Source organism: Cetorhinus maximus, chromosome X (assembly GCF_964194155.1).
Source record: "Cetorhinus maximus chromosome X, sCetMax3.hap1.1, whole genome shotgun sequence".
In the NCBI taxonomy this organism is placed as follows: Eukaryota; Metazoa; Chordata; class Chondrichthyes; order Lamniformes; family Cetorhinidae; genus Cetorhinus; species Cetorhinus maximus.
In genome coordinates this window covers 4,319,533-4,342,085 of record NC_135917.1, presented here as the reverse complement: position 1 = coordinate 4,342,085, position 22,553 = coordinate 4,319,533, and the positions used below count along the sequence as shown (strand labels likewise).

General features: G+C 42.3%; 2 protein-coding genes across 8 annotated transcripts in view; both read right to left on the bottom strand.

Annotated features, from left to right (window-relative positions):
• cdk2 (cyclin dependent kinase 2) overlaps positions 1-22,553 on the bottom strand; it is a 434,240-nt gene that overhangs the window by 154,554 nt on the left and 257,133 nt on the right. The gene's annotated exons all lie outside the window — the stretch shown is intronic.
• Positions 1-22,553, bottom strand: part of ikzf4 (IKAROS family zinc finger 4) — a 160,434-nt gene that overhangs the window by 57,617 nt on the left and 80,264 nt on the right. For all 7 annotated transcript variants that reach the window (XM_078534577.1, XM_078534578.1, XM_078534572.1 and 4 more), the window contains exon 2: positions 21,196-21,250. In XM_078534577.1, the coding sequence (XP_078390703.1) occupies positions 21,196-21,235 (40 nt within the window). In that variant the 5' untranslated portion in view covers positions 21,236-21,250. The remainder of the gene's footprint in view (positions 1-21,195; positions 21,251-22,553) is intronic.

Below are 22,553 nucleotides of genomic sequence, written 5' to 3'. Positions count from 1 at the left end.
ATGGAGGGGCTGGTGGTGGCACTTTGCTGGACTACAATCAAAAAGTATTCTTCCATTAGGTACAGGGGCAGTGTGCAGCAATAACCCAACAATCCCACTCACTCCCTTCCCTGTCACCCCATTCCCAACCAGTTGCCTGCAGCTGTCAACAATTCCCTCCCATAGCATCAATCAAATTGGTTATTGAGCCAAGTGGGGAATCAAAATATGCATCCTCCCAGCACCACCAGAGTTCCACACATGACTTTTTAAAATGGAGAGCATAATTCTATACAAATATAGTGTACTATTACATTTGTTGAATTGACTCCACTCTCTCCCTTATTTTTACATTTGATTAGAACAGAAACAGCAGCCCAAGTGATTCCTAGGAAAGCCTCAGCAATGGAAGCAAGGCAGCTGCAAGATGACAGAAGCCAAGTAGGATGGCAGCTGCCAAGTTTTAGGACCATACCATAGTGCAGTTGGCAGTTGCAGTCTGCCAGCTTTAATCTGACACATACGCAGCTCTATATTTAGTAGAATTGGACTAATTAAATCTCAGCAGAAAAAGAGTTACTTTCATTGTGAAATTTGAGATTTAATTGTAAACAAGAGCTGAATTGGTTGAATTTCCTTCTTTCCATATTTGAGATCAGTTTGTGCAGAAACCTAGGTTTAAAAAAAACTCTTCTGTGCGCCCAATTGAGGATTAACTTCAACGTGTATTAACACCTTTAGCTTTATTAAATTATCCTAAGGCAAATTATCCACAGATACATTGTAAAACAAAACATGACAGAGCTACATAAGGGTATCAAGTCAGCTGACCAAAAGCTAGTTCAAATAGGTAGGTTTTAAGCAACATCTTAGAGGACGAAAGTGAGGGGAAGAGATGGGAGAGGTTTAGAGGTGGGAATTCCAGAGCTTGGGGACCGAAGGCAACTGAAGGTGTGGCCAGCAACGTGGAGCAATTAAATCCAGGATGCTCAAGAGGCCAGAATTAGAGGAGCGCTGATATCTCAGAGGGTGGTGGAGATGGAGGCGATAAAAGAGATAGGGAGGGGTGAGGCCACGGAGGGATTTGAAAACAAGAATAAGGATTTTCAAATCAAGATGTTGGTTGACCGGGAGCCAACATAGCTCAGTGAGCACGGGGAGGAAGGCAGAGCTTTGGATGACCTGAAGTTTATGGAGGTTAGAATGTGGGAGACCAGCCAGGAGTGAGAGTTGGAATAGTTTAGGGGTAATGAAGGCATGAACCGAGGGTTTCAGCAGCAGATGAACAAAGATAGGGGGCAAAGTCTGGCGATGTTACAGGTGGAAATAGGTGGTCCCGAGATGGCACAAGTGAGGTAGGAAGCATTGTGTTATGGGTTCGTTTGATGTCTCAATGATGAGATCCTGAGACTTGTATGTTTAAAGATTAATAAATGGTTCATGTTTAACTATGTAAAAATCTCAGTTAATGTCATACTTGGTGCTGCTGCCATGCAGGTAGGCTGCTTCTAGAGTGTTCTAGCTAGATTGTTACCATGTGGCTCTATGCATCATACTATGGGCACTGCTATTCTTCAGTCCCATGTTAACCCTTGCTCTGCCTAGCACCTTTACATTACAATGACATGCAAGCGCACACAGCATCATATAACAGCCCCCCCTTTCTTCTCAAAAGAAAACTTTCCTCCCTTCCAATGGAGTATTACAATACAATCTTCCCTTCGTTATCCCTTCACCTCAAGTCTCTGGCTTGAGGCTTGACAGGTCTTCCACATCTCTGTCACGTTTGGAGGAACGGTAGTAGCACTCTGTGTTTCTGGTACTTGGTTATCTCCATTTGCTTTTTGCACTCCTGAGTTACACTTCTCTTTATTAACAACCTGTCTGCTTCTTTCGGATACTGTGGGATTGTCCCATTTCTTCTAAAGGGAACGTGCACTCTGTCGATTCCGAGAGTGGACTCGAATTTTCTTTTTCGATGGTGTCTGCCATGCTCGATGGACTTTCTTGATGTTCAGTTCTTGATTTTCATGTCAGCCATTTCAGTTTTCAACAACTTAATAGTTTTCAGTACGCCTGAGACATCCAATGCTTTTTCTTCCAGCTCCTTGCTTTCAGTGTCGGATTTACATTTTCCGATCTTATTTCTGTCTTTTCTTTCTGGCTGCAACAGAACTTTGTCCTTGATTTTGGTTTCACTGTTGGCCAGGTCTGTCTCTGGTGAAGGTCTTAGCTTGTTTCAGTTCTGTAATCGTGCTACACATGGCTTAATTATCCACTCACAGCTTGGAAAGTTCTATGGCTTTCCTTTTCAATGGCTCCTCGTTTTCATTCAACTGCTTCTTCAGCTTTTCAGTCTGTTTCTTGTAGCTTTTGGCTTCCTCCTGGAATCTTGAACATTGCTGAGTCCTCTCTGTCAACTGGTTCTTCAGTTTGTGCAGAGTGACATTAAATTACCAAGAGAAGCAAAATGAATTTTCCAGAAGAATAAACTTTGATTTGAGGGACGCTTGTAGCATGAAGATTCTTCAACAGGTTTTCCTTTTCTTTGCAAAGCTCGCTTGGTTCACCTTGAGTTTTCCTGTAATTCAGCATAAATTCCTTGAGTTTCTTCTGCTATGCTTCCATTCTGCTGTTTCAGACAGTCACTATTCCTTCATGTTGCTGAATGGTGATGCATTGCTTTTACATTTGATCTTGAAGGACAATCAATTGTTCTTATAACTGTTTACTTTCTTGTTGACCTCTTGCCAACTCACTCTGGGCTTCAGTATATCATTTTGTTGCTACTGATAGAAAAAGCTGCGTTGTAACTGAAGTAATATGCAACATCCTTTATAGCTCATGTTTGTCCATGGCTGGTTCTTCAAGGAGTCTTTCAAGGTCGCAGCATCTTTGCATACCTTTTCTGCCTGCTGTTTTGCCTGGCTGTACATCTGGTTGAGTTTTCCCAACTCCTGCTTTGATTTGCCAACTGTGGAATTGAAGGCCGCTATTTCCTCCTGATACAAATTTCTGAGACAAAGGTCTGTTCAGATCTCCAATAGCTTGGTTCATCGAAGACTTCAGTTTATCGTGTGTTTTCAAAGGTACGTACTCAGCTTGAATCTTGCGCTTCAAATCTTCCAGTTCAGCTCTGATGCGAACAATTTCCTGTAGAACAGCTTAATTTACGTTTTGCTTCTTTCGAGTTACCTCAGAAAGCTTTCCTTCATTCATACCATCTGCTTGTTCCGCACTATTATTTGCCTCTCTCACTCTGGGTTCTTCTGGCTCCCTCTCTCTGGAATGGGTTCTTTTGGCTCCCTCTTTCTGGAGTTTTATGAGACTGTCTCGCTGGGGTCTTCTGTTGCCCTCAGCGCTTTACTGGGAGTGTGCTGGACCTTCTTCTAGGGTCCGTGCTTTCCACAACTTGGAGTTTAAAATATCTGTCAAAGCCTTTTAATCTCTCACCAAATGTTGTCGAGTTTTGATCTATACGTTGGCTGTGGTGTACTTCACTAGCAAACGAACCAAACAGGGATAAAAACTCAACTTGTACTTCTTTTAATTTCTTATTTAATGCAGTAGTTCTATAAACTAAAAATTGTCTTCCCCAAGATTCCCACTGTTTGGTCTGGTTTAACCACTTCCTTATCCAAAATGCACCTGGCTCTTATAATTTTCTGTCCATTGCCCCTTTTTTCCCCTTGTAGCTGCAGCTTGAAATGTCGTTGCTCCTTTAAGGCTATCTGTGCAGTAACCATTTTTCCCCCACTCAGGCTGTCTGCAGTTACCAGTTTTCTCTGATTTTCTTGCACTTTTTTGGGTTCAACAGGCTCCCTGTGATCATGGCTTTTTTTTTTAAAAAAGAAAATACTGCAGCAGTTTCTGCCTCTTTTTCTTCTTTTAAAAAACTCTACAGGAACTTTTAAAACAGCAGCAATTTGTTCCTCTGTACGAGAAGCCAGGGACCCAGCTAAAAAGGGTTCCCTTTTTCAAACTCTGCAGGCTTTTGCCTTTTTTAAAAAAAAAACTGTGCTCTGCAGGTTTCTCTCTTTAACGCGTTTTTTCTTTTTAAACTTTAGACTTTTTTTTTTAAAAGCTTCAGCCCGGCCATCGCGAGTTATGGTGTTGGCTGTAGACCCCATCTGCAGCTCTTTCAACTGCCCTCTGGATGCTGAGCCCTGGTACTGCCACCTATTCTACAATTTAAGTACAGCTTTTTTTTTGTGCAATTTTTGCTCACTATCTTGTGAACTGACCAGGTTTCTTCACTCTGTCACTCAGGGGTCTTGCAGTGAAGCTCCACTCACTGGTGGATTCCTCAACTTCCAAGTCAGTAGCAAAGCTTCTTCAACAGTTTCTTCAATTTTTCTCCTTAGGTGCATCTAGTCAGGTTTCAAAGTTTTTCATACCTTGGGATTCTGTTGTGGGGTCTTCGTTTAAAATGCTATCTTTCATATCACTGCTGATCGCCATGCTGTGTTATGGGATCGTTTGATATCTCAATGATGAGATCTTAAGACTTGTATGTTTAAACATGAATCATTTATTGCTAATCTTTAACTATGCACAGATCCCAGTTAATGTCATGCATGGTGCTGCTGCCATGCAGGTAGGTTGCTTCTAGAGTGCTCACTCTAGATTGTTACCATGTGACTCTATGCATCATACTGTGGGCGGTGCTATTCGCCAGTCCCACGTTAACCCTTGCTCTGCCGAGTACCTTAACGTTACAACGGCATGCAGGTGCACACAGCATCATACAACAGGAAGCTCAGCTGAGGGTCAAATGTAACACCAAGGTTGCAAAAAGACAGGCTTAATCTCAAGACTGTTGCCATAGAGAGGGATGCAGTTGGTGGCGAGGGAATGGAGTTTGGAGGGAATCAAAGACCATGTCTTCAGTCTTCCCAATATTTAATTGGAAGAAATTTTTGCTCATCCAGTACTAGATCGCAGATAAGTGGTCTGATAATTTAGCAGTGGAGGAGTCGAGAGAGGTAGTGGTGGGTTAGAGCTAGGTGCCATCAGCATACATGTAAAAACTGACACTGCATTCAGAAGATGTCGCCGAGGGGCAGCATGTAGATGAGAAATAGAAAGGGGTCAAGGATAGGTCCTTGGGGGACACCAGAGGCAACGGTGCGGGAGTAGGAAGAGAAGCCATTGCAAGCGATTCTCTGGTGATTAGGCAGGTAAGAATGGAACCAGGTGAGAGCAGTCCCACCCAGCTGGAAAACAGAGTATCCTTGGAGGAGGATGGTATGGTCAACCGTATCAAATGCTGCAGACAGGTCAAGAATGAAGAGGAAAGAAAGTTTACCTTTGTCACAGTGACAAAAGATGTCATTTGTGACTTTGATAAGGGCGGTTTCGGTACTCTAGCAGAGGTGGAAACCCAGTGAAGGACAGAACTAGATTCTAGTGTTTACATACTTAAATTTATTTACAGAGCCACATCACAAACATACATCTCCAAACACAATCGCCATAGTTTCAATCTGCTCCTGTATAATCTTTAAAATGATCAACCTAAACGGAGTTGGTGTATTTGGTGACTGCTTTGGTGCTTTCGGAGACTGCGTGTTTGGCCAGTTGCCCTGGCAGCATGAGGTGGACGGCACTCTGGATCTCACTGGCTGAGATGGTGTGACGCTTGTAGTGAATGAGGTGCGAAGCCGCGGAGGTGATGTGCTCGAAAATAGCGACAACGAAGGAATTCATAACACTCATGGCCTTGGACGAGATACTGGTGGAAGGGAGGACCTGGGTCAGCACCCTGTACACGTAAGTGGAATGCAGGGACAAGTGAATCCCCAGTTAATGCCTGCCACCTGAATACAACTAAACACCCAATTCCCTTACCATTACCATCAATTCCCTTACCATTACCATCAATTCCCTTAGAGTACCAAACTCCATTGATCTCAGCCTTGTTTGCTCTGTATCTAACACCTATTTTTCTGTCAGTTTTATAATTTCACATGGCTGTCAAAGGCAAGGTCACCATCTGAATATATATTAATCACAGCTACCAATGGGCGGGTGAGGTGGGGGGTGGAAATAGAAGGTAACAATGGAAGCGTCAATCTGCCTCTCAACATAATGCATTGGCTCAAATGAATTGCTGATTTCAGAAATTAAATAAAAGGGGGCAGGGGTAGAAAGCGAGTTAAAATTAAGTTACAAATATATTTCACGAGAAGCTACCTTTGCTATTTAAAAAAGAAATCAACAGAGAAAAAGGAAAAGCAGCACTTATATGGAGATCACAAATGTAAGGTCTTAGATAATTCCTATTCTAGATGTACTGGAGTACACAATAGCTGTTTCGTTTAATTTGGATTCTGGCAGGCAGGAGCTGCCTCCCTGCATTTATGATGTTAAAACCCTCTACTCTGTGGCAGGTTATATTAGCTGGGTCCACGAGATTGACAAAGAGCTACAGAAAGCTCTTTAGTAACACAAACATTTGCTCTCCTAGACGCCAAGCTCCCAGAATTCAAAATATAAAAGTAGCTTATAAACACAAAGATAAAAACCAAAATTTGAAGTCACAAGCTGGCTTGCAGAAGCATTTTACAGTGCCATACTTTTAGTGTTACTTATACACATTGCATTGCAATAATTATTAGTAATGCAAACACTTAAGATTCCTTTTAAAAAGCCTGTTAAGCTTCCATTTGTCAGAAAGCATTCCTCAAAGTCATATTGTGCTTGAAACATTAACTCTGTTTCCCTCTCCATAGATGCTGCCAGACTGGCTAAGATTTTCCAGCACTTCGTTTTTGTTTCAGATCTCCAACATCCATAGTATTTTGCTTTTATCTCGAAGTCACCTTGTTGGCCGAATGCAAAACATACAAGACTTGAAGGGAAAAAAGTCTTTCATTTTGCAATGTAACTCAAGCCTTGAAAGGAGCAAAATAAATCAGGCAATACTACTGCCAGGTATATCATGCTGTTATCAACATATCTTCCTGGAAACAGTTCTTCCAAGAAATGAAACTGAGCCAGCCTCCTCTCAGTCTACAATTGCTTAGATCAGAACAAAGTGACCCACGGTATCAAACAATGCCAACTGATCCACAGCTTCAAGATGCTTAACCGCCCAATTAGAAGGGTAAGTTCTTAATACAACATTACATTTACTGGAACTCTCCTTCACACACACACATATATACATATATAATATAAATATATAACTAGAAGCAGCTTAATTAAATTACACACAATTCCTTCCTTCTCTGGGAGGTGACTGCACAATGGGCTGAGAGTCTGATAAAACGTGCAAGCTCAGCGAAAAATAAACAGGAGTTACACAACTTCCGTGCAAGACAGCAACTTTCATGTACTTCCCTTAATCCAGTAGACTTTATTCACTGTTCACTCTGCTCTCCAAGAGTTGGGAAACCATACACAGATTCTGTGATTGCTTTGCTGTTGTGCTATACCCACAAGTCTGGCCCCAAGCACCCTGTGGTTCCCCATTTCAACTTGTCTCTAGTGTCTCCATCTTTTCCCTTCTGCATTGTTCAAACAAAGCTGATGAGTACTGCATCTTTCTTCTGAGCATTTAGACATTAGCTGCGTCCTCCACTTCCTTTACAGTAAGGGGTGGTAACGATGAGGAGTGAAGCTTTGTGTCTAGGGGAGGGGAAAATAGATTGACATTTCTGGTGTAGACCCTTTTCCTGCATCGACAGAGTGTTCTGGCAAAGGGGGAGGGGGTTCCACCCGTGTCTTGTCGTTTTCAGGACAAACAATTTTGAATAAAATTTTGTATCTCTTGCATCAACAGATGTTCTTGTTCTAAAATTTTCCCTCTTTCAATTTGCATTTGCCTCTCAATTATTTGCACACATTTTGTTTTTTTATGTCCTTCTATTGTCTCAGTGAATGATTTTTTAATATAAATGCTATTAAGCAGTATGAAGGTCATTCAACCTATTAACTCCTCCTCTGCAGTTGTAGCAGCTGTTTTGTCCCTCTTTACTAAAATGCTCGCTTAATATTTAGTTTTCAGTTCTGATAACTCGTATGCACCCAAAACATTAACATTAACTACACCTACTGACTGATGTGTTGTGTACTTCCAGCAGTTTCTGCTTTTATTTCCAGTTCCCAATATTTTCTGGTTCACCACCCCCCCCACCCTGCCACTTTTTATTTGAATAGTTTAAAGATATTTCTGTTGTTCAAAAAACCCATTTTGTTCAGTTTAAACTGAGAACTGTTAACACAATAGCAATGGGCAGTTCCAGTTTTTCCTATGTCTGCTTCATAACCCATCAGCAACAATGCTGTTCACAGGGTTCATATGTCATGCTATTTGTATCTTGCTAGTTAAAGCTTACTCTAGTAACTTGTCCTTCACCAATCTATAATATTATTTCTGTCCGGACAGCTTTTATTGGTCAGTTTAAGGGACGCGGGTTTATTTGATGGGTGGTACTTGGCGCACAGACGGATGTGGGGCGTGGACAGTACATGACGCACATGTGGCTGCCAATGGTTGGAGGAGAGCAATAACAGCAAAAGGCAAGGGAAGCTTAGCAACAAAATTACCTGACTGGCAAAATGGTTTTCCTGTGATGGATGGGATAGGGTTGACAAGAGTAGGATGGGGATGGTGATGGCATGGGAGGGAGGGAGGGTGAGATGATGGAATTGGTGAAGCGTGGCAAAATATCAAGGACAATTCTTTGATACAAATTATTCAAAAGCTATACTTTGTGCTAAAAGCAATGATTCACTAGATTGGAATGAAAAAGTTTTAGAAAAGCTGTCAAGTGAATTAAAAGCATGCATCAGCGTTGACCATTGATGAAGTTGATGACAACAGGCTATACCCTCCAGAGTTTCCACACAGTAATTCCAATGGGCATGCCAACACACACAGACTCAAAGAAGGAACAGTTATAATGTTGCTACGAAACTTGAATCCTAAACAAGGACGTTGTCAAATCGTTGAACAAGATTGGTAGTTAGGAAGCTGTTTTCTTCGATAATAGATACTGAAATTAAAACAGGCAAATTTCAAGGAAAGAATGTTTATTCCTGAAATAACATTGAGCCCATCAGATTTAAACCTCCCTTTTCAACTCAGGAGAAAACAATTCCCAACTTGACTACCATATTTCTGACTATAAACAAGTCAAGGACAGATTCTTAAAATCTGTATTTATATTCCTAGACCTGCTTTTACAAATGGACAGCTATATGTAGCTGTTTCCAGAGAGAAAAATTTTGAATCTGTTAAAGTCACTTATGAAAGAATAACTAGAAATCCTGCAATTAGAGAAGTCCAGCTGCAATAAAGATACTAACTTGACTACAAACTTTGTGCGTCTCTGCTGGTCCAGAAAGAAAAATGCAGCTTAGACTAAAATATTCAAGAAGCTCACAGTGGGGCTATGTGGTAACACTCAGCTTCACCACAATTAAGCAAACAGTGCCAGTGACAAATATGGTGCAGACTCAATGGGACAAATAGGTTCTGTGCTGTACATTTATCTAGTTTTGATTTAATGGCTGTTCTTTATATCCACAGTGCACAAGCAATTTAAAAACCAGCTACAGCCAATGTTCCTGTATCAAGCCTATCCTGATGCAATGCTCATGTTTTACCAGTTAAAGGCTGGAGAGAGGGATAATTCAAACTTGAATAATGTCACATAATTCAGTTTGTATATGACAGCTTTTTTTTTACATTACAGTCAAATATTCAAAATCAAGGAAGTCGAGTAATGTTCCTAGACTAAGTCGAGATTTGACTAAAAAGACTCTGAAAGAAAAAAGCAAAATACTGCGGATGCTGGAAATCTGAAACAAAAACAGAAAATGCTGGAAAAACCGAGGTCTAACAGTATCTGTGGAGAGAAAAAAAAGTTAATGTTTCAGAGTCCGTATGACTCTTATTCAGAGCTAAAGAGAAGTAAAATTGTGATGACACTTATACTGTTTAAGGGGGGTGGAGCAGGTGAAGCTGGATAGAGGGCCAGTGATAGGTGGAGGCAACGGAGAGATTGACAAAGATGTCATAAACAAAAGGTCAAAAGGGGTGTTAATGGTAGTGGTACTGGCTAAAGGAGGTGCTGATGGTGGCACTAAGGTAAGAAAGCAGAGTGTGATAATAACTGGACAGGGGTAAGCACTCTGGAAAGAACAACATGAAGAAGTGACAGATGGCCCTTGTGGGAGTGAGGCGGGGGAAGGGGGCGGTGGTGACGAAAAAAGATTGAAAATAGGACAAAAGGTGGGGATAAAACAATGAATAAAAATGAAAATGAATAAAAATAAGTGGATAAAAAATAAAAATTAAAAAATAACAATGAATATTGAAAAAAGGGGATTAAAAAAAGGGGTGAAAATGGAGGAGAGTGCTCATGGTCTGAAGTTATAGAACTTGATGTTAAGTCCGGAAGGCTGTAAGTGCCTAATTGGAAGATGAGGTGCTGTTCCTCCAGTTTGCGTTGGGCTTTGCTGGAACATTACAGCAGGCCAAAGGCGGACATTGGGGCATGACAGGTTCCACATGTGCTCTGGCAATATCCAGCTGGACCTCACCACTCCCTCTCTTGAGCTCTCCACTGCCTCTGCGCTACATAATTACATAGAATTTACAGCACAGAAACAGGCCATTTGGTCCAATAAGTCCGTGCTGGTGTTTATGCTCCACGTGAGTCTCCTCCCAACCTATTTCATCTAACCCCATCAACATATCCTTTTATTCTTTTCTCTCTCATGTGCTTATCTAGTTTTCCCTTAAAAGCATCTATGCTAGTTGACTCAATTACTCCTTGTAGTAGTGAATTCCACATTCTAACCACGCTCTGGTTAAAGTCACCAGACTGCTTCTTCCAACATCCAGGCCTGGATGAACTGCAATTTTCTTCAATTAAATATTAGGAAGGCTAAAGCTATGGTCTTCAACCCCCACCACAAACTCTGCACCATTGCCAATTTTATCCTCCCAAACTACTGTCTTGGGCTGAACTAGAGTGTTCGCATCCTCTGAGCTAAGCTACAGACCCCTTATCCTCTACAATGCTGACTCCATCAGTTTCCACATCTATCTGCTGCTGCAACCTTCATCCATGCAAGTGTCACTGCCAGACTCAACTATTCCAATGCTCCCCTGACCAGTCTCCTACTTTCCACCCTCCATAAGTCTCATCTCATCCAAAACCCTGTTGTCTGTGTCCTCTATCAAGCTCATTGACCCATTCCTGCGGCTACTGACTTACATTGGCTCTGTCTGCCAATGCCTTGATTTTAAGTTCTCATTCTCATGATCAAAACACTCCAAGCCTTTGCCTTACCCGTGCCTATCTCTGTTATCGATTCCAGTCCTACAACCCTCCAGGAACCCTGGCTTCTTGTGCATTCCCCACGCCACCCAGTCATCGATGATTTTTCCATCTGCCATCTAGGTCCTAAGTTCTGAAACTCTTAATCTGTTTATTCTTTTAAACTCTATCGCTAACCAAGCTTTTGGTCACATCCTAATATCTTTCGTTTTGTGCTAATTCCTGTCCGATTATGTCTGTGAAGTGCCTTGGTACATTTTCCTATGTTAAAGGTGTAATATAAATGCAAGTTGTTGCTGTAAAACAAATCTGAAAGTGTGGTACTCTGTTTGCTCACTGAAGGCAAGAGATCTTAAGGCATTGGATAAGTCCAGTATGACGGGGCTTTCTGGACACATTACTGAAAGTTTACCTAGATCTCAAGGCTAAGACAGGCATTCTCCAAGATGTGACAAGTTGGAACTTGCCCATGAGAGTAATCAAAGGTAAGAGATTCAAAATAACAAAGCAAGAAGGGCAAAAGACCACAGAGCAAAACAATTCCGTTTCCAAAGTATCCATTAAAAGACAACCATCAGAACTATTTGGTCAACTTGGCTCAGTTGCTATCTCTCTTGTTTGAATTAGAATTGGGAATCAACAGACTTGAACATAAAATCTAGGTCAATAACTCAGTGCAGTGCTGGGGGCTTGCTGCATTGTCAGATGAGATGTTAATCTGAGGTTCCATCTGTAAAAGACGATATGGCACTATTTGAGGAGAAGCAGGGAGTTCTCCAGGTGTCCTGGTCAACATTCCTCCCTAAACCAACACCACCAAAAACATGTTATATGATCATTCATTAATTTGCTGTTTGTAAGACTTTTGCTGAATTTACCTACGTAATAGTGCTTGCATGTCAAAAGTAAATTGATTGGTTGTAAAGTCTTTTGGGATGCCCTGAAGATGTCTAAATGCGCCACATAAATGTAACTTTTTTCTGTCAATTATAGTCACAAAAGAATAAATTATTTTAAACGGGGCTTGCTGACAATATCAGAGCTATTCAAGTTGTTCAACACGACTACGACACACCAATGCAGTTGAAACTGCTAATGTTTGGGTCCTCAGTACCTACAGCTTAACTAACTTCCACTTTAGCCCATTATTGCTTGATCACAATTCTTTCAACTGTTTTTTTGGTCAGGTTTTCAGATGGTGATACTCAAAAGGTTTTTTTTTATATATACACACAGGATGCAGTCTTTTACCACCTGTATTTTCTGTAAATGACATAATTTGAATCTTTCTACTTTGTCTATATCATCAAATTATACATTTTAAAGGATATAACTGTCACATAAAAGTATATCTTTCTGGTATTGACAACAACAATTTTTTAATAAGTGTAAAAATCACTTTCTCCAAGTCAGGCTGCCTATGTCAGGGATTAGGCAAGGATCAGTTGGCCAACACTGATACAATTAAACAAAATTAATTTGTTACCCGATAATTTACTGCCATACAATGACTATTTACTTTGTAATTTAAATTCCAGAAGAAATATGATTCTGCTGCTAAAAATGAAAAGTGCAAGGGTGAAGCATAATCTGTTACTGCTTTTAACATGATACGTTTCCCAAGAAAATCAATGAGAGATTATGATGGGAAATGTCTGGTACTAAGTGCAAAGTATTCACAGTTTGAAGTTGGTGCAACAGAATCTGGAATGGTGTGTCTATACTTCATTTTTCAAAAAGTTACAAAATTAAAGACAGAATGTTTGCAGGGAAAGAAAATATTAAAAAAAGGTTCCCTTTGATGAATAAGAACAGCTTTGTCTATGTTAATGTATGCAGCTTGCCAAACAGAAATATAATTTCTATGGGGCTCCTGCAATGGGGAAGTAGCTACTAAGTGTAGGCTGGTTTCCAGAAGCGCAAAGTAAGGGAATGTATCAATTCAAGGCTTCTTCAACAGAAGCATTTCATGGAAATGCCAGGGAGTAGCATTATAGTCTCAACCTGGAAAAATTCAGAAACAGTACAGCTTGCCTGCACATTAGTCTCCGATAGTACAAGCAGCCTGACGTGATCTTTTTCACAAAAAAAATACACACACGTGCACACAGAACAGCATGATCTCCATATCTCACAGTGTTGCAATCGTGTGTTGCACATTAGTCATGTAGTCAATATCACAGCCTACTGCTGCTCCACGGACTACTTAAGCACAGGCTTTTTCAGAAGAAAAAAAAGTCAACTTTGGAAAAATCAACATACAAACAGTTCTTGTAGCTCTTTTTATAACTACTCTAGGAGCAGCACTGGCAGAGACTTGGGAGGATAGTGATTGCCCATCCATTTCGGTCAAGGAATTTTATATCTCTTCCCCCCACAAGATGTCAACTCCTAGCAGAATATAGCTCCGTAGAAGCGAGGAACACTGTCGGTACCTTATCCACGTGTTTATTATTCATATGTCAACTTTGACATGAGATGTCAGCAGACTATCTAGGTGAGAAGTACATCACAACTGAGCCATATCCCAACATCCACCTACATCCTCTTCCAATAGGGATCCCTGCATGGAAATTAGGAACAAAAGCACTGGATGACTTTTCCCCTTGCAAGCCCAGTGGCTCAGAGGTCAATTAGAGCACACCAGCTGAGATCAGTTATCACAGTACAGACGAAGGATCTCACAACTTTGTACTGACATAGGAAGGCTCTGAGCTATTGGAGAATGAGAAATTAAACATTTCCAATGAGAGGTGAGAACTCCTTTATAATGCGCCAACAGGTGAGAAGTTTACAAAAAAAAAACTTTTGAAGTTCCTTGCTAAAATTTTTTAAAATGGTTGTTTCGAAATTGTGATATCATTACAAAACAATTTTTCTTGAGGCAAGATCTCATTGTCGTAAACGCATGACAATTCTTAATTACAGAACTGAACTTCCCTCTTGCCCCTGATAAGAGTCAACTCCATCATTGGAATCGGGGGGAGGTTGGGGGGGCGAGAGAGAGAGAGAGTTAGCAATCATTTGCCAAGTAGCCTTGTTCACACAATAACCTCAACAGCGAGTGCCAGCATGCGAGCTGAATGTGGCTGAGCATGATGTCGTCTCTACTAAGGATCGACACAAGTATGTGAAATCAACACATTAAGCATTGTATCCAGGATATTTTTGCAAAGTTAGAAAGAAAACCAATTGTTCCACGAGATGACAAGCTGAAGTCAAAATGTTTCGGGAGGAAAACTTCTTTTTCGACACTAAGGAAAGGCAGAGGAAGATAGGAGAAGAGGTAGACAGTTCCTCTGACATGTCTTCCTTAACTGAGGTTTTCCACTCACGGTGGTTGACAGGGCCCTCAACCGTGTCCAGCCCATCTCCCGTGCATCTGCCCTCACACCTTCCTCTCCCTCCCAGAACCATGATAGGGTCCCCCTTGTCCTCACTTATCACGCCACCAGCCTCTGCATTCAAAGGATCATCCTCCGCCATTTCCGCCAACTCCAGCATGATGCCACCACCAAACACATCTTCCATTCACCCCCCCACCCCCGGTGGCATTCCGCAGGGATCGTTCCCTCCGGGACACCCTGATCCACTCCTCCATCACCTCAACCCCCTCCCACGGCACCTCCCCATGCAACCGCAGAAGATGCAACACCTGCCCCTTTACTTCCCCTCTCCTCACGGTCCAAGGGCCCAAACACTCCGTTCAAGTGAAGCAGCATTTCACTTGCACTTCCCTCAATTTAGTCTACTGCATTCATTTCTCCCAATGCAGTTTCCTCTACATTGGAGAGGCCAAACGCAGACTGGGTGACCACTTTGCGGAACACCTTTGGTCTGTCCGCAAGCATGACCCAGACCTCCCTGTCGCTTGCCATTTCAACACTCCACCCTGCTCTCATGCCCACATGTCCGTCCTTGGCCTGTTGCATTGTTCCAGTGAAGCTCAACGCAAACTGGAGAAACAGCACCTCATCTTCCGACTGGGCACTTTACAGCCTTCCGGACTGAATATTGAGTTCAACAATTTTAGATCATGAACTCTTTCCTCCATTCCCACCCCCTTTCCGATCCCCCTTTATTCCAATAATTTATATAGATTTTTCCTTTCCCACCTATTTCCATTATTTTTAAATGTATTTCCATCCATTGTTTTATTTCTACCTATTTCGATCCCTTCCCCCACCCCACCCCCACTAGGGTTATCTGTACCTTGCTCACCCTGCTTTCTACCCTTAATGTCACCTATTAGCACATTTCTTAGCTAATTTCACCATCGTCAACACCTCTGTTCTTTTGCCTATGACATCTTTTGGCAATCTCCACCTATCACTGGCCCTCTATCCAGCTCTACCTGTCCCACCCCCCTTAAACCAGCTTATATTTCACCTCTCTTCTATTTTTCCTTAGTTCTGTTGAAGAGTCATTTGGATTCGAAACGTTAACTGTATTCCTCTCCGCAGATGCTGTCAGACCTGCTGAGTTTTTCCAGGTATTTTTATTTTTGTTTGGGAGAGGTAGCATTACTGATCAAGGGGAACATTAGAGGGCTGGAGAGAGAGGATGTCCTAGAGGGGGTCAAGTACAGGATCTATTTGGTTAGAGCGAAGAAACAATAGAGGCACCATTACACTACTGGGTGCATTTTATAGGCTACCAGCTAGTGGGAAGGATATAAAGGAACAAATTTGTGAGAGGTGCAAGAGTAGTTTAATGGGGGAGTTTACACTATCACTATCCCAGTCTATATTAGGATAATTAAAGGGCAGAGAGGGGGAAGAGTTTCTAGAGTGTGTTCCACATGCTTCCAGCCCAACAAGGAAGGAGGCATTGCTGGATCTGGTTCGGAGAATGAGGTATGTCAAGTGGATCAAATGTCAGTCGGGAAACATTTAGGGGACAGTGATCATTGTATCATAAGATTTGGATTAGCCACGGAAGGAGACAAGGAACAATCCAAAGTAAAAATAATTAATTGGGCAAGAACCAACTTCAATGATTCTGACTCAGGTAAATAGAAATCGAAGATTGGAGGGAAAAACTGTAATGGAACAATGGGCTGCCTTCAAAAGGGAGATAGTTTGGTTTGGACACAATCAAGGTACATTCCACATGGGGGAAGAGATAGGGCAAACAAATTCAGAGCTCCCTGGATGATGAAAGAGATAGAGGGTAAGGTGAAGCAGAAAAGTGGTGCATATGACAGATGTCCGATGAATAATACAATTGAGAACCAGGTTGAATATAGAAGGTTCAGAGGGGAAATTAACAACTAGGAGAAGCAAAGCTACAGTATGAGATGAGACTGACGGCTAACATAAAAGGGAATCCTGAAGTCTTCTATTGGCACATAAATAGTAAAAAGGTGGTAATAGGAGGAGTGGGGCCAAATAGAGGCTGAGGCATGTACTTTGCATCTGTCTTCACCAAAGGATATGCTGCTGCCATGTCATAGCGAAAGAGAACGTAGTTGAGACATAGCATGGGCTAAAAATTGATAAAGAGGCCATATGAGAGAGGCTGGATGTACTTAAAGTTGATAAGTCACCAGGGTCGAATGAGATGCAATCAAGGATGCCGAGAGAAGTATGAGTGGAAATTGTGGAGATACTGGCCATAATCTTCCAGTCCTCCTTCAGGGGTGGTGCCAGAGGACTGGAATATACCCTTGTTCAAAAAAAAAAGGGTGTAAGGATAAGCCCAGCAACTAGAGGCCAGTCAGTTTAACCTCATTGGTGGAAAAGCTTTTAGAAACGATAATGCAGTTTATTTAAGGAAAGCCTGTATGGATTTGTTGAGGGAAAATAGCTTTTAACTTGATTGAGTTTTTTAAATGGGGCAATAGAAAGGCTTGGAGTGTAAAGGGGTGATGTGGTCTATGTAGACTTCCAAAAGGCATTTGATAAAGTGTCACAAAACAGGCTCGTCAACAAAAGTTAGCACCCATGGAAGAAAAGAGACAATAGCAGCAAGGATTTGAAATTGGCTGAGTAACAGAAAACAGTCGTGGTGAACAACCTCTTGTCTCTCAACCTCAGACGGCCCGCTGCTACCTCCTCCCCAAAAACCACAAACAGGACTGTCCCAGTAGATCAATCGTGTCAGCCTGTTCCTGCTCCATGGAATTCATTTTTACCTATCTTGACTCCATTCTCTCTCCCCTTGTCCAGTCTTTCCCCACCTACATCCGTGATTCCTCTGATGCCCTACATCATATCAACAATTTCCAGTTCCCTGGCCCTAATCGCCTCCTCTTCACCATGGACGTGCAATCCCTCTCCACCTCCATCCCCCACCAGGATGGTCTGAGGGCTCTCTGCTTCTTCCTTGAACAGAGGCCCGAACAATCCCCATCCACCACTACTCTCCTCCGTCTGGCTGAACTTGTTCTCTCACTGAACAATTTCTCCTTAAACTTCTCACTTCCTCCAAATAAAAGATATGGCCATGGGTGCCCACATGGACCCCAATTATGCCCGTCTCTTTATGGGGTATGTGGAACATTCCTTGTTCCAGTCCTACTCAGGCCCCCTCCCACAACCCCTTTTTTTGGGCACATCAATGACTATTTCGGTGCCACTTCATGCTCTTGTCTGAACCTGGAAAAATTATCAATTTTACTTCCAATTTCCACCCCTCCATCACTTTCACATGGTCTGTCTCTGACACTTCCCTTCCTTTCCTTGACCTCTCTGCCTCAATTTCTGGTGATAGACTGTCCACCAATATTCATTACAAGCCCACCTGCTCCCACAGCTACCTCGACTACAGCTCCTCACACCCTGTTTCCTGTAAAGACTCTATCTCATTCTCTCCGTTCCTTCGCATCGGTTCTGATGATGCCACTTTCCAAAACAGTGCTTCTGACATGTTTTCCTTCTTCCTTAACCAAGGTTTCCCACCCACAGTGGTTGACAGGGCCCTCAACTGTGTCCAGCCTATCTCCTGCACCTCTGGCAACACACCTTCCTCTCCTTCACAGAACCATGATAGGGTCCCCCTTGTCCTCATTTTTCACCCCACCAGCCTCCGCATTCAAAGGGTCATCCTCCGCCATTTCCACCAACTCCAGCATGGTGCCACCACCAAACATCTTCCCTTCACCCCCTACCCCCGTCGGCACTCCATTGGGACCGTTCCCTCTGGGACACCCTGGTCCACTCTCCATCACCTCAACCCCCTCCCACGCAATCGCAGAAGGTGCAACACCTGTCCCTTTACATCCCCCCTCCTCACCGTCCAAGGGCCCAAACTCTCCTTTCAAGTTGCACTTCCCTCAATTTGGTCTACTGCATTCGCTGCTCCCAATGCGGTCTCCTCTACATTGGAGACACCAAACGCAGACTGGGTGACCACTTTGCGGAAAACCTTTGGTCTGTCTGCAAGCATGACCCAAACCTTCCTATCGCTTGCCATTTCAACTCACCATCCTGCTCTCATGCCCACATGTCCATCCTTGGCCTGCTGCAATATTCCAGCGAAGCTCAATGCAAACTGGAGGAACAACACCTCATTTTCCGATTAGGTACTTAACAGCCTTTGGGACTTAACATTAAGTTCAACAACTTCAGACCGTGAACTCTCTCCTCCCTTTTTGATCCCCCTTCTCTCCATATTCATTTTTATTTTTTCCATTTATTTTCATTGTTATTTTTAAACTTTTATTTCCATTTTTATTCATTGTTTTATCCCGAGCTTTTAGCCTATTTTCGATCTTTTTTCCCCCACCACCGTCCCCTCCCCCACTCCACCCTCACTAGGGCCATCTGTCACTTTCCAGAGTGCTTACCCTGGTCCAGCCATTACCACATTCTGCTTTCCACTCTTAATGTCACCATGAGCACCTCCTTTAGCCAGTGCCACCAGTGTTAACAACCCCTTGACCTTTTGTTTATGACATCTTTCGCAATCACTCCTTTGCCTCCACCTATCGCTAGCCTTCTGTCTAGCTTCACCTGTTCCACCCTCCTTAAACAGTATATATTTCACTATATTTCTACTTCCCTTTAGCTCTGAAGGAGAGTCATACAGACTCGAAACGTTAACTCTGTCTTTCTCTCCACAGATGCTGTCAGACCTGCTGAGGTTTTCCAGCATTTTTTGTTTTTGTTTCAAATTTCCAGCATCCGCAGTATTTTGCCTTTATTATAGTGGTGAACAATTTTTTTTTGACTGCAGGAAGCTATATTGTGGGGTTCCCCAGGTCTGTGTGTTACTTTCTTGGTATATATTAATGACTTAGACTTGGGTAGGCAGGGCACAAATTCAAAATTTGCAGATAACACAAAACTTGGAAATATCATGATAGCAATAAGCTTCAAGAGGACATAGGCTGGTGGAATGGACGGACAAGTGGCAGATGTAATTTAATGCAGGGAAGAGTAAAGTGATTTGTTTTGGTCAGAAGAACCAAGCCTCCTTCGATAGCACCTCCCAAACCCACAACCTCTACTACCTAGAAGGGCAAAGACAGCAGACGCATGGGAACACCATCACCTGCAAGATGCTCGTCAAGCTACACGCCATCCTGACCTGGAACTATATTGTCGGTCCTTCACTGTCGCTGGGTCAAAATCCTGGAACTCCCTCCCCAACAGCACTGTGGTTATACCTACACCACATGGACTGCAGCAAGTCAAGAAGGTGGCTCACCACCACCTTCTCAAGAGCAATTAGGGATGGGCAACAAATGCTGGCCTAGCCAGCAACATTCACATCCCATGGAAAAATAAAAATATAATTTTAGTAGGAAGAACAAGGAGAGGCAATGTAAAGTAAAGGGTACAATTCTAATGGGAGCAGGAGCAGAAGGGCTTGGGAGTATAAGTGCATGAATCATTGAAGGTGGCAAAGTGGGTTGAGAAAGTGGTTAATAAGGCATACGAATCCTGGGCTTTATACATAGTGGCACTGAGTACAAAATTAAGGAAGTTACAATAAATTTGTATAAAACGCTGGTTCGGCCTCAACTGGAGTATTGTGTCAAGTTCTGGGCACCACACTTTAGGAAAGGTGTGGTGAAGGCATTGGAGATGGTGCAGAAAGATTTAGGAAAATGGTTTCAGGGATGTGGAACTTCAGTTACGTGGATAGATTGGAGAAGCTCGGGTTGTTCCCCTTGGAGAAAAATCATGAGGGGTCTGGAGAGAATAAATAAGAAATAACTGTTCCTATTGGCAGAAGGATCGAGAACTAGGGGACTGTTCTGATTCATCAGCAATTCCTTTTCCTGTTCCAGGTATTTTTCATGGTACTTAGAGACTTCTGATACTTGATGGTCATTCTAGAGAATTCTAGAACCAAGGGACATAGATTCAAGATAAGTGGCAAAAGGTGTAGGGGGGACATGAGGAAGAACTTTTTTATGCAGAGGGTAGTGGGTGTCTGGAATTCGCTGCCCAAGTTGGTGATAGAGGCAGAAACTTTAAACTCTTTTAAAAAGTACCTGAATCTGCACCTAAAGTGCTGTAAGCTGCAGGGCTATGGGCCAGGTGCAGGAAGGTGGGATTAGAAAGGGCACCTGGGCGTCCTCGGGCTGGCATGGACAAGATGGACCGAATGGCCTCCTCCTGTGCTGTAACTTTTCTATGGTTCTATGACACCAATTTAAGGCGACTGGCAAAAGAAGCAACAGTAACATGAGGAAAAACACTTTTTTTATGCAGTCAGTAAGTGGTAAGGATCTGGAACGTACTGCCTGAGTGTGTGGTGGAGGCAGCTTGAATCGTGGCTTTCGAAAGGGAATTGGATAATTATCTGAAGAGAAAATATTTGCAGGGCTACAGGGAAAAGACAGGGGAGTAGGACTAGGTAAGTTGTTCTTGCAGAGAGCTGGTATGGACACTCTGGGCCGAATGGCCTCCTTCTGTGTTGCAACCTTTCTGTGGTTCTATGATTAAAAAATACACCTTTCCCTTACCTGAAATGTAACTACGACCATTGCAGTCTTCTATGTCCATTTTCAAAGTGCTGTGCTAGAAGTAAAAAAGACACAAATGTTACACATCTATTCCTCAGATCAGTGGTGTTTTAAACTTTCATGTTTGAGGGACCGCTTGTATTAGCCGCAGAAATGTTAGCTACACCCCCCCCAAAAAAAGTAACAGAAATAGAATGATCTTGGTGAATCTTTTTTTAAAATTCATTCATGGGATGTGGCCGTCACTGGCTAGGCCAGCATTTATTACCCATCCCTAATTGCCCTTGTTCTGAGGGCATTTAAGAGTCAACCACATTGCTGTGGGGTCTGGAGTCACATGTAGGTCAGACCAGGTAAGGACAACAGATTTCCTTCCCTAAAGGACATTAGTGAACCAGATGGGACAATGGTTTTATGGTCATCATTAGACTTTCAATTCCAGATTTTTATTGAATTCAAATTCCACCAATGGATTCAAACTCAGGTCCCCATAGCTTTACCCTGGGTCTCTAGATTACTAGTCCAGCAACAATACCACTACGCCATTGCCTTCCTGGTTATTGTATTCTATCCCTATGTTGCCAATCTTGCTGTATATAATTCGATTTAAGTCTGGACAAATGATCTTCATCTAAAAGTCCAGCAGCATATTTTCCCACCTTACAAGGCAACATAAGTAAAAGGACATCGCCAAGTATTCTCTGCTAAGTGATTTACTGTGATTCATGGTTAATTGTTGAACAATGGCTATGCTAACCCATATTCCTTAGAGAACAGAGACACATGTTTTGGTTCATCAGAGGCTCATGCTTATGGAAGCTGTGAACAGAAGAAAGGTTCTGGAAAAAAGCCCAACCTATAAAAAGAATGACCATGCCTCTAACTAATACAATTCTTGGCACATACCTTGTAAAAGTAAGAGTTTACATCAATTCAAAGCCTGTACAACAAACATTTTATGCAAATACCAGGAACCTAGTACTTTAGTTTCCCTAAATTTACTACATAAGTAATCAGTTATTAAAAACATCAAGAAGCTACACAACCTGCCCACTCATTAGTCTCCCAACAGTACAGGCAGCCGAGGGTCTTACAATGGATCTGAAATAAGCTGCACTGCGCACCCGAGTCCCAATGAACGGCTGATTGGAATTTAACTTTTTTAAAAAAAACCTGTGCTTACTGATCACACGCTGGAGCTAAATCCACATTCCTTGTATTAAATACACACAAGTAAAAATTCTATATTTCAAGCAAATAAAAATTGAGGAATATTTTATGCTTGGATCATAAATTACATCCATTTTCTTTTAAAAAGGAGGGCAACTGGGTCCATTGAAATTCAATGCAATGGAAAG